Source organism: Echinops telfairi, unplaced genomic scaffold (assembly GCF_000313985.2).
Source record: "Echinops telfairi isolate 266 unplaced genomic scaffold, ASM31398v2 ScPeMD7_11;HRSCAF=52, whole genome shotgun sequence".
NCBI classification, from domain to species: Eukaryota; Metazoa; Chordata; class Mammalia; order Afrosoricida; family Tenrecidae; genus Echinops; species Echinops telfairi.
In genome coordinates, this window is record NW_022103908.1 from 160,387 (window position 1) to 175,846 (window position 15,460).

At 42.5% G+C, this 15,460-nt stretch overlaps 1 protein-coding gene across 1 annotated transcript in view; it reads right to left on the bottom strand.

Moving 5' to 3' along the window:
* The window catches only part of NEK5 (NIMA related kinase 5), a 75,146-nt gene that overhangs the window by 8,338 nt on the left and 51,348 nt on the right, over nt 1-15,460 (bottom strand). Inside the window, exons 19-21 of the mRNA XM_045287076.1 lie at nt 14,749-14,889; nt 9,942-10,079; nt 4,350-4,431 (exon numbers count right to left, since the gene is read on the bottom strand). Coding sequence (XP_045143011.1) covers nt 4,350-4,431; nt 9,942-10,079; nt 14,749-14,889 — 361 coding nt within the window. The remainder of the gene's footprint in view (nt 1-4,349; nt 4,432-9,941; nt 10,080-14,748; nt 14,890-15,460) is intronic.

Genomic DNA, 15,460 nt, shown 5'->3' on the forward strand with positions numbered 1-15,460 from the left:
AATGAGGAGCTGACACCAAGGGCTCAAGTAGAAAGAAAATGATTTGAGAATGATGATGGCAACAAATGTACAAATGTGCTTGACATACAATGGATGCATGCATGGATTGTGACAAGAGTTGTAAGAACCCTCCATAAAATTATTGATTAATAAAAAGAGGAAGAAAGGCCTGTCCTGAGGGGGCTTCAAGGAGCTGCCAGAGCTGTCCTGTGCTGAAGGAGGGAGGGATCTGTTCTCCTCTTCACAGGAACCGCCCAGACTTTGCCTACACGCCTCCTGATTGTGAGTTGTAGCCCGTTATTTTTTAAAAAACAATTTCTTAAAAGTGGTAAATTAGATGGGGGTTTACATTTCAGTTCATCAACTGTGTACTCAACAATTTAAACTACTAATCTACCCCCAAAAGCGTTTACCTTCCCCTCCTCCTCGAATTCTCTTCTCCCGCTTGTGGACTACCATTTCCCACTCCACCCACAGCACTCGTCTACACACTAGTCTATTGAGTTCCCACCCTCCCCCACGTTGGCAAACTCCAAAGTCTGTGAAAAGTCTTTAAATTGCTTGCTTTCCCATTATCACAGGGGTTCCATACAATACTTATCCTTTTGTGACTGACTGATTTTCCTAAGCATAACGTTCTCCGGGTCTACCCATGCCACGAGGTGCCTTGTGGTCTCATCACGGTGTTGGGGCCATGCATAGTATGCCATTGTGTGTATGGATCAAAGTTTCATCCAGTCTTCCACTGATGGGCATTTAAATTGTTTCCATCTTCGTGCTTTTGTGAAGGGTGCTACAAGCCTGGCCGCGCATGCATCTGCTATCACTCTTACTTCTTTAGACTCTATGTCCAGCAGAGGTCTTACTGGATTGTATGGAATTTCTATTCCCAGTGGTTTGAGGTAATGCCCTATCATTTTCTGTGTGGCTGTCCATATTTACAGTCCTGCCAGCAGTGTCTGAGCATTCCAATCCCTCCATATCTCCTCCAGCCTTTGTTGTGTTCTGTTATTTTGAATTTGCCTGCTAATATCAGTGTAAGGCAATAGCTCATTGGTGCTTCCATGCGCATCTCCTAGATGGCTAAGGATCATGAGCATTGCTTCCTGTTTTGGCCCAGATGGCTGAATCTTCGGTGAATTGTTTGTTCCTGTCCTTTTGCCCACTTCTTACTCGGGTTACTCACCTTTTTCTTATCAGAGTTTTTACAGTTTTGTACAGATTTTAGAGATTAATCCCCTGCCATTGTGCCATTGTGAAAGGGGTTCTCCCACACCCTGGGTTCTCTTTTATCCTTTGGATGAAACCTTAGGATGCACGCGTCTTACTTTTAGTAGGTACTAGTCACCTATTTTGTTATCTAGTGCGTGTGTTCCCTTCATTATCTTTGATAGTGTGTCTGTGCCCCACAATTGGGTCCTTACATTAGTCCTCCTTTTCTTACTGATGATCTGTAACCTAGCACTAGGATTTACGTTTAGGTCTTTGATCCATTTTGAGTTGCTTTTGTACATAAGGTAATGTATGGGCCCTGCTTCATTGGAAATCCAATTTTGCCACTTCCATTTGTGGAAGCCACTATGTCTGTCTTATTTAATATTTTTTGGTCCTTTTTGAAGATCAGTTGTCTGTAGATGGATAAATTTATTTCTAGGGTTTCTGTTTTGTTCCATTGGTCTAGTTATCTATCATCATCGTACCAGTACTGGGCTGTTTTGACTACTGTGGTTACGTATAGGTTTCGAGCTCAAGAAGTGAGAGGCCTCCTCCTTGGTTCTTCTTAGGAAGTCCTTTGCTTATGCTGGTCTCTTTCCTCTCTACACAACATGAATTGTGTTTTCCACTCTTCTAAAGAATGAATTTCGTCTATGGATTGGAACTATGCTGTATTTATAGATTGCTTTGGGTAGTATTGATATCTTCACAATACTTAGCCTGTCCATTCATGAACATGGACTATTCTATTTATGCAGGTCACTTTTAGTTTCTTGTAATAATGTTCTATGGTTTTCTTGGTACGTCTTTTGTTTCTCTGTTTAGGTGTATTCCTATATATTTCATTTGGGTTTTTGGTGTGGCTATTGTTAGTGGTTGTGTTTTATTGATTTTGTTCAGAGTTCTCTTTGTTAGTCTACCAGAATCTGATTGATTTTTGTATTTTAATCTTGTGTCCTGCCATGTTGCTGAACCTTTCTATTGTTTCCAACAACTTTTTTTTTTTTTTAAAAATTTTATTAGGGGCTCATACAACTGTTATCCCAATCCATACACACATCAATTGTGTAAAGCGTATTTGTACATCATTTCTCAAAACATTTTCTCTCCATTTAAACCCCCGACATTAGGTCCTCATTTTTCCCCTCCCTCCCCGCTCCCCTCTCCCACATGAGCCCTTGATAGTTTATAAATGGGTATTTTGTCATATCTTGCCCTGTCCGACTTCTCCCTTCACCCACTTTTCGGTTGTCTGTCCCCCAGGGAGGAGATCACACACAGTTCCATGTAATCGGTTCCCTCTTTCCTACCCATTCTCCCTTTACCCTCCCTGTTTTGCCACTCACACCACTGGTCCTATAGGGCTCATCCATCCTGGATTCCCTGTATTTTCAGTTCCTATCTGTACCAGTGTACCTCCTCTGGTCTAGCCAGTCTTGCAAGATTGAATTCGAGTCATGGTAGTGGGAGCGGGGAGGAAACCTTTAGGAACTAGAGGAAGATTGTATTTCTCATCATTGTTACATCGCACCCTGACTGGCTAATCTCCTCCCCGAGACCCCTCTGCAAGGGGATCTCCAGTGGCCTACTAATGGGCTTTGGATCTCCACTCCGCACTGCCCCCATCATTCACTATGGTGAGATTTTTTGTTCTGATGATGCCTTACACCTGATCCCTTCGACACCTCGTGGTTGCATAGGCTGGTGTGCTTCTTCCATGTGGGCTTTGTTGCTTCTGAGCTTGATGGCCGCTTGATTACCTTCAAGCCTTTAAGACCCCAGACGCTATACTTTTTGATAGCCGGGCACCATCAGCTTTCTTCACCACATTTGCTTATGCACCCACTTTGTCTTCAGTGTCCAACAACTTTTGTATCGAGTCTTTCGGATTTTCAAATCATATCATCTGCAAATAGTGAGAGCTTCACTTTTCTTTTTCTGTCCCATACTGGATCCTTTATTTCTTCTTGTTGATCATGAACAACGATAGCTTGGCTAAGACTTGGCTAATAGCTCTGGCTAAGACATCTAGCACAACATTGAATAAGAACAGTGGTGATAATAGCCTGGGGTTTTGGGTTGTTGTTGTTTTTATAGTAGCCTGCTCATCTTGATCCTGGGTTGGGCCTTTTTACTTGGTTAATAAACCACTTCATATTATTTATTTATTTATTATTATTTTTTAATCACTTTAACTATAGGTACAGTTCATGAGGTTTTGTTGTTCTTAATCATTTTATTGGGGGCTCTTACAGCTTTTATCACAATCCATATATACATCCATTGTGTCAAGCATATGTTGCCATCATCATCTTTAAAGCATTTTCTTTCAACTTGAGCCGTTGGTATCAGCTCCTCTGAGGGGTTAATCAGTTCATGAGTTTTATGTGGCCATTCCAATGGATTATTGAGCCCATAAGAGAAACCGAGAGTGGCATGAGGGACAGCTCATGTTAGAGTTTATAAAAAGGTTGGAGAATGGAGGAATGCCTAACCTGTCCCACATAGGAATCAGCTTTGGGCTGATCCTGGTCATAATCCTCCTTAACCTAAACAGGTTCTGCTGCCACTACTATCATTTCACAGTTGGCTATCTTTTCTATCTCCACAACGTTTCAACTTCTGACTAATTGTGGCAGTTAGACTCTATGTCAACGTGAATAGGTATGAATATGTAGCGGTGGAAGCCAACTTGTCAATCAGGCCACAGCCCGATGATGCCTCTTTGGGGGTGTGGTCTTTTTATAAGGGAGAAACTGAACATCTCTCTCTCTCTCTCTCTCTCTCTGCCCCTCTGTCTTCCTGACTGTTGAACTCTGTGTGTGCCTCCAGGGCTGGCTGCACCCTGCCATGTTCCTCCCAGCTTGGATCCCTGCGATTCTGCACCCACAGGTGTGCTCTTCCTGCACACTGGGTCATCAGCCTGCAGCGAGGTGAGTCTGACGAGGGCCCCAGCTAGCCTCAGATGTAAGAATTTGACTTAGACTGGGCTGGGATGCCTTCTTCATATTGTATTACTTGTTGATAGAAAGTTCTTTCTTGTACAAGGAGGAGTGTCGCTGATTTTGTTTCTCTAGCCAACCCAACCCAGCACACTAAGGTTTCATGTAGGCATCTGGATAGGGCCTGCTTACGTATCTTCATCATCAGATCTGGGTTCCAGTCGTTCTTCATCTAGTTCGATGCCGCAGGTTACTTCCACCGTACCCTCCTCTTCTGTGGGAGCCAATGTGTTCATGTTTCCATTGTTCATTGAGAGAGAGAGAGAGAGAGAGATATTAAAATTTGGAGAGTGTTTAAAGGAGCTAGCACTGAGATTAAAAATAGTTTATACGTATATAATATAATAACTAGACTGTAGTCTGAGACTTTACATTTTCAGTTTGAGTAGGCAAAAATATATATTTTTAAGTAACAGGAAACTAAGAGATAAAACATAAGTAACAGTATGAATAAAACTCAACCCAACTGCCATTGAGTTAATTGGAACATAATTAAATATATAATCAAATAATATGAAAATAAAATTAGCAGCCTTATACCAATACAATTGAAAACTTATAATGAAAATTTTTCTATAGCACTATAGGAGTATGTATCTAAAAGTTACTCAATAAGAAAGAGAAATCTGAAATTAAGCCATGTCTATTAATGAATTTGAATAAATAAACCAATATCCCTGCCATAAAGTACGAGAGCCTGAAGAGTTTACAATCTATAACTGATGTTTAGAAAACCTTCAAGGATAAATAAATGCTATCTAATATATACTGTTCCAGAAAATAAAGGTGGGGCAGGGGACAGGGAGCTGTTTAACTCAATCTATGAGGCTAGTGTAAAGATCAGAAACTAATTAAATATGGGTTAGTTTCACAAGCATGTAAAAATCCTCAATAAAACATAAACTCAAAACAAACATAAACTCATTGTGTCAAATCACATTTTTAAAGCACTACCTTACCAAGTTGGGTTTATATCCAGAATTATAGATTTAAAAAAATAATTATAGATAAGTTAATATCAGAAAATCCTCCTGTTAATTCACCATATTCCTGGATGAAAGTAGAAGAGTGATTATCTGAATATAATAAGCACATAAAAATCAATAAAATTCAACCTTCACCCAGAATAAAAACTTTTAGAAAAATTAGGAAAATAAATTATTCTTTAATCTTCACTATTTGCTGATCTAAATGTCATCCTTCCCTATCTGACCCCTGCCCTACCTCTGGGTTTTCAATTACATGAGATTATACATTTCTGTGTTGTTCACATCAGTCTGAGTTGGTGCTACCTGTTTGCAGCCCAAAGAATTCCAAGTTAGACACCTGATGCCAGAACACCTATAATGAACCTCTACCACAATGATAGCGATTTCTAAATTATTTCCATTGGAACATCACTGCAGGTAATAGGCAACATTAAAAAGACCAAAAGAGAGACAGAGAGAGAGAAGGATTAAAAAGGAAGAACCAAAATTTAAACGTGACAGGTTGATGCTTTAATTATACAGAAAATTTAAAGAAAAGTTTTTTCACTTCTCTATAGCAATGCAGCGACCCTCAAGACTCTAAAATTCCATCCACTTTAAGATGTATTTTATTGTATACACCAATACCAAAGATAATGTTCCCAATAAAATTCATGTTACTGATGTAAATAAACTTTAAAACTTTTAGATCTTTCTAAATATATATTAAATCTTAAATCACTCTTGTACATTCAGAAAAAGAAAAGATACAGGGAGGAAGACAAAAATAAATTGGATAAGACATTCCCAAAGTTTCTCACATTCAGAGTCTTGTGTCTCTGAATTGCTTTGTGTGTGAACGACACAGCTCAACCACACTTCATTTGGATTCTGGTTCAAGCAAATAATAATAAAACTATCAGTGAGATAATTAGGGAAATTTGTGTACTTTTCCTAAGTCATTCACTGCCCCTCCCCTAAATAATGTCATCATGGGTGTAATGAAACCACTGTTGAGGCCTCTTCCTTAAAAGAATCCAACAAAAGAACTAAGAACCCCTAACAGGGCTAAAAGGATCTACAGATGAACAAGAACAACGCTAGCTTCTTAAGCCAGCCTTACAATCATGCAGAACTAACCTACTTTTGACTTCCATTTAGGGAGTTTTTGCTAAATACGTCTATTATTGAGCCATTACAGAGTAATCAACCACCATATAACTGGGTTTTTTAAAACAGTAATCTAACAGTAATAATATATAACTGATCAAGGATTCACAAGGGTGGAAGGGTTGGAGAGGGAGGGGAAAAAAGAGCTGATATCAAGGGCTCCAGTAGAAAGAAAATGTTTTGGAAATGTTGATGGCAACATATGTACAGGTAGACTTAATACAATTGAATGACGGATTGTGATAAGATTTGTAAGAGCCCCCCAAGAAAATGATTAATAAATAATAAACTAAATGACATTAAAAATAAACAAAACTGTAACCATTTCATTAGGTCACACTCTAAGTTAGGCAGTTTGGACTGGGCTCAGCTGGTTGGCTCTTCCAGTCTCGGCAGGGTCCAGTGCGCATCGGCAGGAATTCAACAGTTCACTTGGAGGTCTCACTCAGAACAGCTCGTCTTCTCCGCATGCTCTCTTCTTCTCAGCAGAGGTGGTTAAGAGCCCGCAGGATTCCAAAAGGAAAGAGTGGAGCTCATAAAGCTCCTCGAGGCCCAGACTCAGACCAAATGCATCATCACGTTCACTGGATTCTACTGAACTGAGCCAAGTCCAGATTCACAGGGGAGAGAACATGATGACAGAGGAGCTGCATAACCTACCTCTCCCACCTGCATTCTAGAACCCTCTGGTTCTTTTTAAAAAATCACTTTACTGGGGGCTCATGCAACTCTTATATCACAATCCATACATACATCAATTGTATAAAGCACATTTGTACATTCATTACCCTCATCATTCTTAAAACATTTGCTTTTCACGTAAACCCCCAGCATCAGCTCCTCATTTTCCCCCCTCCCTCCCTCCTCTCTGGTTCTTATAGGATAAAAGAGTGAGTGTTTCACTATAGTCTCCAGGAATAAAATCCCTCCACCATCCCCCACCTGCCTCAAACTCTTGCTACAGTTTTGATAACCACTGAGACCCAGATAATGATATTACATCAGAACTGCAACTGGCCTGTAGTAATGGTTATAAAACACCATTGATGTAAAACACTTCCAAGACTCAGGAACATTTAAAAGGGGGAATCGGGGAGGAAGGTGGATGAGTGCGGTAAGTACATAATCTGGTGTCAATTTGAGAGGATTATGAGTGAAGGGGTGGAGTCTGGTCTGTCAATCAAGACATAGCCAATGAGGTCTCTGTGTGGGCATGGCCTTCTGAGAATTCTGGGAACTCCTGGATTTCCTCCTTGGAGGTGGCAGACTTCTCTCTCTGGACTCACTCCCTTGGAGACTCAACTGACAAGGCTGACTCCTTGCGAGACATCCCTGAGGAGAAGCCTCCTGGACCTACCCTGATGCAGCTCTGGGGGCTGGAGAAGCCACATGGAGACCCCTGCCAGCACTGAGATGCTTACACCACCACTGGATCCACAGGATTTCCCACCTACTAGCCTGTGATCTTCCTGCATTTGGCATCATTGGATGTGTTCCTGAGTCTAAAGAGGACTTTATAGATTGGTATTGGACATATGGGCTAATATTTGACTTACAGACTTGATCTGGACTGGGCTAGGATAGTTCCTCAATATTCAACTGCTCTTGTATATAAACCTCTTTCTTATACACATATGTGTGTCTATGAATTTGTTTCTCTAGTCTACCTACACTAACACAATGAGCATCTTAGAATTGCTGAATTTTAGGAAACTAAGATACAGTTGAACATAATGTTTTAAATGTCAATCATGTCAAGTTTATTGTTCAACTTTTCTATGTGCTTACAGATTTTTGCTAGTTTGATATGTTTGTTTCTTCTGTTTCTCCAGTGAGATCTGTCAATTTTACATTTATATGTTTTAGCACCATCTTATGAGGCACCTACAAACTTTAAAGAGTTATTTCTGGTGGATTGACATATTTTTCATTATGAAAATTCTTATCTTTACCCATGCTACTTAAAATGGATTTTTCATTTGGTGTTTTCTTGTTCTCTTTTTTTCCATTCATTTATATTCTGCCTCTCTACCCAAGCTTGTTAACCCACAAGGTCAGCAGTTCGAACCCACAAACTGCTCTACAGAAAAAAGATGGGACTTTCTGCTCCCATAAAAGGTGTACAGCCTCAGAAATGTACACGGGCAAGTATACTTTGCCCTACAGCCCTACTATACTGCCCTCAGCAGTGGTTCTCAACCTTCCTAATGTCGTGACCCTTTAATACAGTTCCTCATGTTTAGCCACCCTCCAACCATAAAATTATTTTCGTTGCTACTTCATAACTGTCATTTTGTTGATGTTACGAATTGGGTGATCCCTGTGAAAGGGTCATTTGACCCCCAAAGGGGTCGTGACCCACAGGTTGAGAACCTCTGCCTGACAGGGCCATGATGAGTTGTGATTGACTCAAAGGCTTTGACCCAGCCATTTAGTAGGAATTACAAAGATTGTCCAGAAGAGGTCTGCCAAGTAATTTACTGCAGCACATCCTTCAATTAAGGAAAAGCAGTAATCAGGCTAAAACAATAGGGTGAAATAAAAACTTTGTCATGATACATTTTTATTGCCCATAAAGTAGTAATCTGAGTCCATGAGATAGCTATCAGAAATAAATGGACTCTTAGGTGAAGAGCCAAGCAACACCAGATCATCACCTATGAAGCACAACTCATGGCATCTCTATGCCTCTCAGGGTAGAACTGCTCCTTCTAGTGTTTCATGGCTGATTTTTGAGAATGAGATCACATGGCATCTCTATGCCTCTCAGGGTAGAACTGCTCCTTCTAGTGTTTCATGGCTGATTTTTGAGAATGAGATCAACAGACTTTTCTTGTGAGGCCCCTCGGGGTTCACCCCCATCTCCACCCAAGGGACTCCACAAAGCCATTGGTGGTGGGCATAGTGGTCAGTTGTCAATACTAATTCATAGCAGCCCCCAAGGGCACCAGTAGGTCTGTGCTGTATAGGGTTTTCAAATTGTGACCTTGTAGAAGCAGGTTGTCACCGCTGTCTTCCAAGACACATTTGGGTAGGTTCCAATGGCCAGCCTTCCAACACTTTACCATGTGTGCTACCCAGTGCAATTGTTGGGTGCCTTCGAGCAGATTCTACCTCGGAGCCACCTCATGTGACAGACTAGAGCTGCCCATGGGTTTTCTTGATCACTCGGCCTTTCTTGGATCCTGGATAGGCTTGAACCGCTAACCTTCCAGTTAGCAGCCAAGTGACCCCACAAATCCGTTATTCAACTTATTTAACTTTCCACCAATTGCTAACAGATGACATTAAAGAAAATGACCATACTCCTCTTGGAAGCCTCCTAATTGAATGCAGTTTCATTCCTGTTCTGCATTTATAAGGAGCTCTGGTGGCCTAGTGGTTAAGTGCTGGCTGCTGACCCCAGGGCCAGCAACTGGACTCCGCTCGGGAAGGAAAAAGAGACAGGGCGGTCTGCTTCGCTAAAGTTTCACAGGAGCGGGGCAGCTCTACTCTGTCCTCAGAACCCCCTGAGTCACAATCAACGAGACATGGGTTTTCTGTGCTTCGCGTCATTGACAAGATTCCTAGAGGATAAACTACATACCAACTTTTCCTTCATTTGCCGAAAATGAGCGACTCAGCAGATGTGCTTCGGCCAAGACAGCCATTAAGGTCCCTGGCGCTTCATGCTGCCACTGTTTCCTGTTCTCCAGAGCCCCATCAAGCACGACCACGTGGCCATCTGGAGAGGAAACCGTGTGAGCCAATACAATCCAATAAAACGCCAATTCTCCTTCATCGGTACTTTTATGAAAGCACAGACAGTCGATTAGAACCTTGGGAGTAACCTCATTCCACCCCTTTGTTTTATGAGGAGGGAAACGGAGATCTGCGCAGGGTCTTCCCGTCAGGTGACTGGTGTAGACGGAGGTGACCTTAGCTTGGGAAATGGACTGTTTGGGTGTGTTAACATATCTCATCTATTTGCTTATGTGAAGTCAGATTTCTTATGCTCTCATTGTCTCAGAATAAATTAAAATATGTTACTTGGCAAGCACCTTCGTTCTTGGAAGTTTGCTAACTTTAGGACTCCATAGCAGTTTGAATGTAAGTCAATTCAGACAAGGATCTTTAACTAATTTCAGCGATATACTTACCTAACCACTGTGCCACCAGGGCTCCTCAACACATTTTAGCCTATTTCCTTCATATAACATAGGTATCAATCTTAGCTTGCCCCCAGTCCCAGAAGATCAAGAGAAACACAGGAAACAAATGATAAAGATCATCCCACTGTGAGGTTATAATTCTCTTGAGGCCACTGGGAAAAATCATCCAAGGAAAGGATATGTCAGAAGCTTCCAATGTAAATAGAGGATTTCAGGTCATAAGTATCACATCCTAAATGCTCCTAGCATTTACACAGCACAGTGGTGTTTACAAAGCAGTTATATGTACTTTACATATAAGACAAAACAAAGCCCTGACTCATCGTACCCCTGTGGGTTTCTGAGACTATAACTGTTCATGGGAGGGGAAAGATGTCTTTCACCCATGGAGTTGCTGGTGGTTGTGAATCACAGCCCAACATCTAAGCACTACACCACAGGGACTCCTGATACTTTATAAAACCAGAGTAGAACTGCTCCGGTGGGTTTATGGGACTAACTCTTTATGGGAGTAGAAAGCCTCCTCTTTCTTCTGAGGAGCAGCCTGTGGTTTCAAACTGCTGGTCTTGGGGTTAGCAGCACAACATATAAACACTATGCCACCAGGATATAAATATGTGCATGTATATGTAAATCATTTTTTAGTGTTATTAACTCTCTAAATTGGGACAGCTATTACATTTACTTCAATTTTAGTGGTAAAAAAAATCAACACTCCAAGATGTTGTGAGGAAATTGAGAGGTAAACTGAGGCACAGGGAGATGGGCAAAGATAACTGAAGGACAAAGGGAGAGCAGAAACAGAAATAGCTTTATTAGGGGGTATCTCCTGGGCAAAGCCCCATGGTCTAGCAAGTAGCCCAGGGGAATCGCGGGCTTTGTTCAGGGTCTGGGGGTTTTAAAGAAAAGCAGGGAGGGGGTTTCGTGCTGTAGCAGCAAGGTTTATGGCCCGGGATGTCAACAGCAAGGTTTATGGCCCAGGATGTAGTTTATCAGCTCTGGCAGGCAGGCCAACCGGTTCTCAGGGAGTCGGGCATTCCAGCATTGTTCTTGGGTCTCCTCATTTCAGAGGGACAGCTGTTGACCTCCAGGGATGTGCAGGGACACGGGACCCTAACCTGCTTCAGCTCCGTCCAATCAAACAACTGTACTAACACTAGAAGATGAATCAAGTCTCCCTTAACCATGAAGAAGGTGGTATGGATTGAATTGCGTCTCTGCATCCCTCCTTGAAATCTGTATTTAAATCCTGGTGCCTTATACCTGTGGATGTAATCCTGTTTGGCTAGAGGGTTTTCTCCATTGTGTTAATGTGGTAGTTACATAATTTCTTGTCAATTTGAGGACATTAAGAGTAAAGGGGGAAAAAGAAAATTTTTTTATAAAATATCAAGGGTTCATGAAGGAGAGAGGAGGGGAATGAGCTGATATCAAGAAGAAAGAAAATGTTTTGAAAATGATGATGGCAACATATGCACAAATGTGCTTGACACAATGGGTGGATGGATGGATTGTGATAAGAGCTGTAAGAGCCCCAGTAAAATGATTTTTTTTAAAGTGAAGGGGTGGAGTCTAGCCTGTCAATCAGGCCATAGCCTGATGATGCCTCCTTGTGGGTGTGGCCTTCTCATAAGGATTCTGGGAACTTCCTCTCTGTATCCTGGGAGGCAGGCCACACATTTTCTCTGCTTCACCTTCCTGTTGAGGAGCCACACTCAGGAGTTGGAGGAGCCACGTGGAGATGCTTCCACTGCCAGTAGATCCACAAAACTTTTCACCCACTAGCCTGTGATCTTCCTGCATTCAGCATCATGAGTCTGAAGAGTTTATGGGCAAGTATTGGACAGATGGGCTCATATGGACTTGATCTGGACTGGGGTAAGATGTCTTCTTAAGATACAATTACTCTTCCATATAAAGATCTCTCCATACATAGATGAGTGTGGGAAACAAAACATGGGAAGAGAGTGTATGTGGAAAAACTCAACCTTCGGACATTAAGGCATCTGGAAGACCAGAGCTGATGTGGAGGGAACCTTCATGCTCACGGGTTGCAGATGCGTCTCACTCACATTCTCATAAGTAGAAGTCATTCCCTTCAATGTTCCCCATAATAACGCCAAATTTAAGGTGCTGTTTGCAAACACATGGTCTCTTATTATAAGCTTGAAGGTCAACTGCTTGAAGGCTATCTGCCACCAAAAGCAATCAGACCCTATTGTCTATCCCACCCGAAGTAGAGACCACTCCCTTCCGATCATGGCAATGGATGGTTCCCCTGAAGAAGAGCTCAAAGACACCTACGGCCAAGTCAACTCAGGGACGACCAAGGTTAAGCTGTCATCTGCCATCTTGACACTAGAGCCTGCCCATTCAGTGATGGATGTGCCTCTAGTGCAGGGCTTCTCAACCTCTGGGTCGCGACCCCTTTGGGGGTCGAATGAGCCTTTCACAGGGGTCGCCTAAGACCATTGGAAAACACATTTCTGATGGTCTTAGAGACACTGCTCCTCTATCTGTCTCCAGGTGGGTTCGCCTACATGCAGATACGCCCACATATGAGTACCTGGTGTGAAGACTGTTACCCATGCTACAACATGCCTACAGACAAAATTTCATTGATTCGTCATTCTAAATAAATATTTCACAATATAATTACATATTGCTTTTGTGATTAATCACTATGCTTTAATTTTGTTGAATTTGTAGCAATGCAAATACATCCTGCATATCAGATATTTACATGACCATTCATAACAGTAGCAAAATGACAGTTATGAAGTAGCAACGAAAATAATTTTGTGGTTGGGGGGGTCATGTATTAAAGGGTCTGTATTAAAGGAGCTGTATTAAAGGGTCATGGCATCAGGAAGGTTGAGAACCACTGCTCTCGTGCCTCCCCTTATCTGACCCCTAGGTCATCCCTCTCCTGTTACATGTATGCCTCTAGTACAACCCCTTACTTAGGAGCTTACTGTGACTTGCTTGCCTGAGATTACATAAGTCTGTGAGTCAATAAAATACGGTCTCATTCCGGTTCCAGTCATCAGGGGCAGGTGAGTTCTTGCATGCTGTAGCTTGTCTGGTGTATCTTTAATTTACCCCTCAATTACATCATCACCCCCTGGACCCATCCCGTTGTAGGGAGGCTGGTCCCCCACCTATAAGTGCCTCTGAATTGGTTTCTCTAGTCAACATGCACTAACACGGTTAATAAGGCCATACCTGTGGAGTGTTGTCCTGAAGATCACTTCTGAGTTACAATAAGAACAGAACAGCACAGCTACGAAGTGGGGACAGACAGACGCCAGATGAGGATATACAAACCCAGTACCATCAAGAAACTGAGGAACGGCCAGATACATGACGGGGAAAATGAACCCGCATTCTAGGCTGGACTGCTAACCTCAGGTCAGCAGTTTGGACCCACCAGAAAGAGGAGGCTTTTTCTGCTCTGGTCAAATGTACGGTCTCAAAACTCCCGGACAGTTCTACTGTGTCCGACAGGGTCCTTGTGAGTCAGAATTGACCTGCTGGAAAGGAGTTGGGTTTTTGTTTTTTAATCAACAAGGAAGGAACAGCAGGAGACCTGGATTTGAACTGTTAGTCTCCAGGGTTGTGAGAGTAACAAATTGCCCTCATTGATGGTGTTTGTGGCAGCATTAGATAAGTAAGGTGGGATCTGGGATTATCCCTCCTTCCTTTTATAGGAGAAAACAACAACAACTTACTGCCATCAAGTTGAGCCTAGTCCAGCTCATAGTGACCCTACAGGACATGGTAGCCTAACGGGGAAAAAGGAAACTTTCTACTCCCATAAAGAGTTACAGTCTTGGAAATCCACAGGGGCAGTTCTACTCCCTCCTAACTCAATAGTAGTTTGTTTTGTTTTGAATGCTTCACAGGAGTAGAAAGCCTCATCTTTCTGGAGGGGAGCACTGGTGGTTTCGAACTGATGACCTTGTGCTTAGGAGCCCTACGTGTAACCCTCTATGCCACCAGGGAGGGATCCTGTAACTGGGGAAGTCTGGATAAATTGCAAGCCAATCTCTCTGGACACAGGGGAAAACAAAACATTATCTTTGAAAGGCCGTTGCTATAGAAACCATATAGATTGCCCTGAAACGTAAGATCACATCAGGTGGGCACTAGAACATGGAGGTCTTGGGGACCTGGATCCTTCCCCCTCCAACCCCACCCCGCACTCCCCAGACAATATATGTTTCATGATCAGCATTTCACCTGCAGGCTCGCTGGGGTAGGTGGAGGTGGAGGTGACATCAGCTTCGGCCATCAGTCGCAGCAGGGTCTGTGGGGCGCCCGCCTCCCACTGCCTCCTGTTTTCTGCAGCAGCAGCAGCTTCATGGCTGAGCAGCTCTGAGTCTAAGAAAATGACTCAAGTCAAAAATAACTCAAGTTTCGACGAAGCCTATCATCTGGCCTCTCAAGACTGGGAAGGCTCCACCCACATCCCAGCATCATAAGAGAAAACTCAACGTATGAACAGGATTAAAAATGGCGTCCCTGTCATCACAGGTGTCTGACTGACCAGCCAACATATCCGAATGTTAAAGAAACCATAGTGACACATGTGGACACTCCCTTGGGAGCCCAGGACATCGTTTACTGTATGTAGTCCCTTGCCACATCTGTTTTCTCGTGGAAAAGATCACACTTGTTATTTTTTTATTACTATGCTTTCAGCATAGAGAATTTGAAACCTGACAAGAGAATAAAAAGTACTCATAATCCTACCCTCCAGAGACTTTGAACTGCACTGTGCTGTGGTACCATCCTGTGTCGTTGAACATACTGTGCTGTGATACCATACTGTGTCATTGAAATACCGTGTCATTGAACATACTGTGCTGTGATACCATACTGTGTCATTGAACATACTGTGCTGTGGTACCATACTATGTTGTGGTACCATACTGTGTCGTTGAACATACTG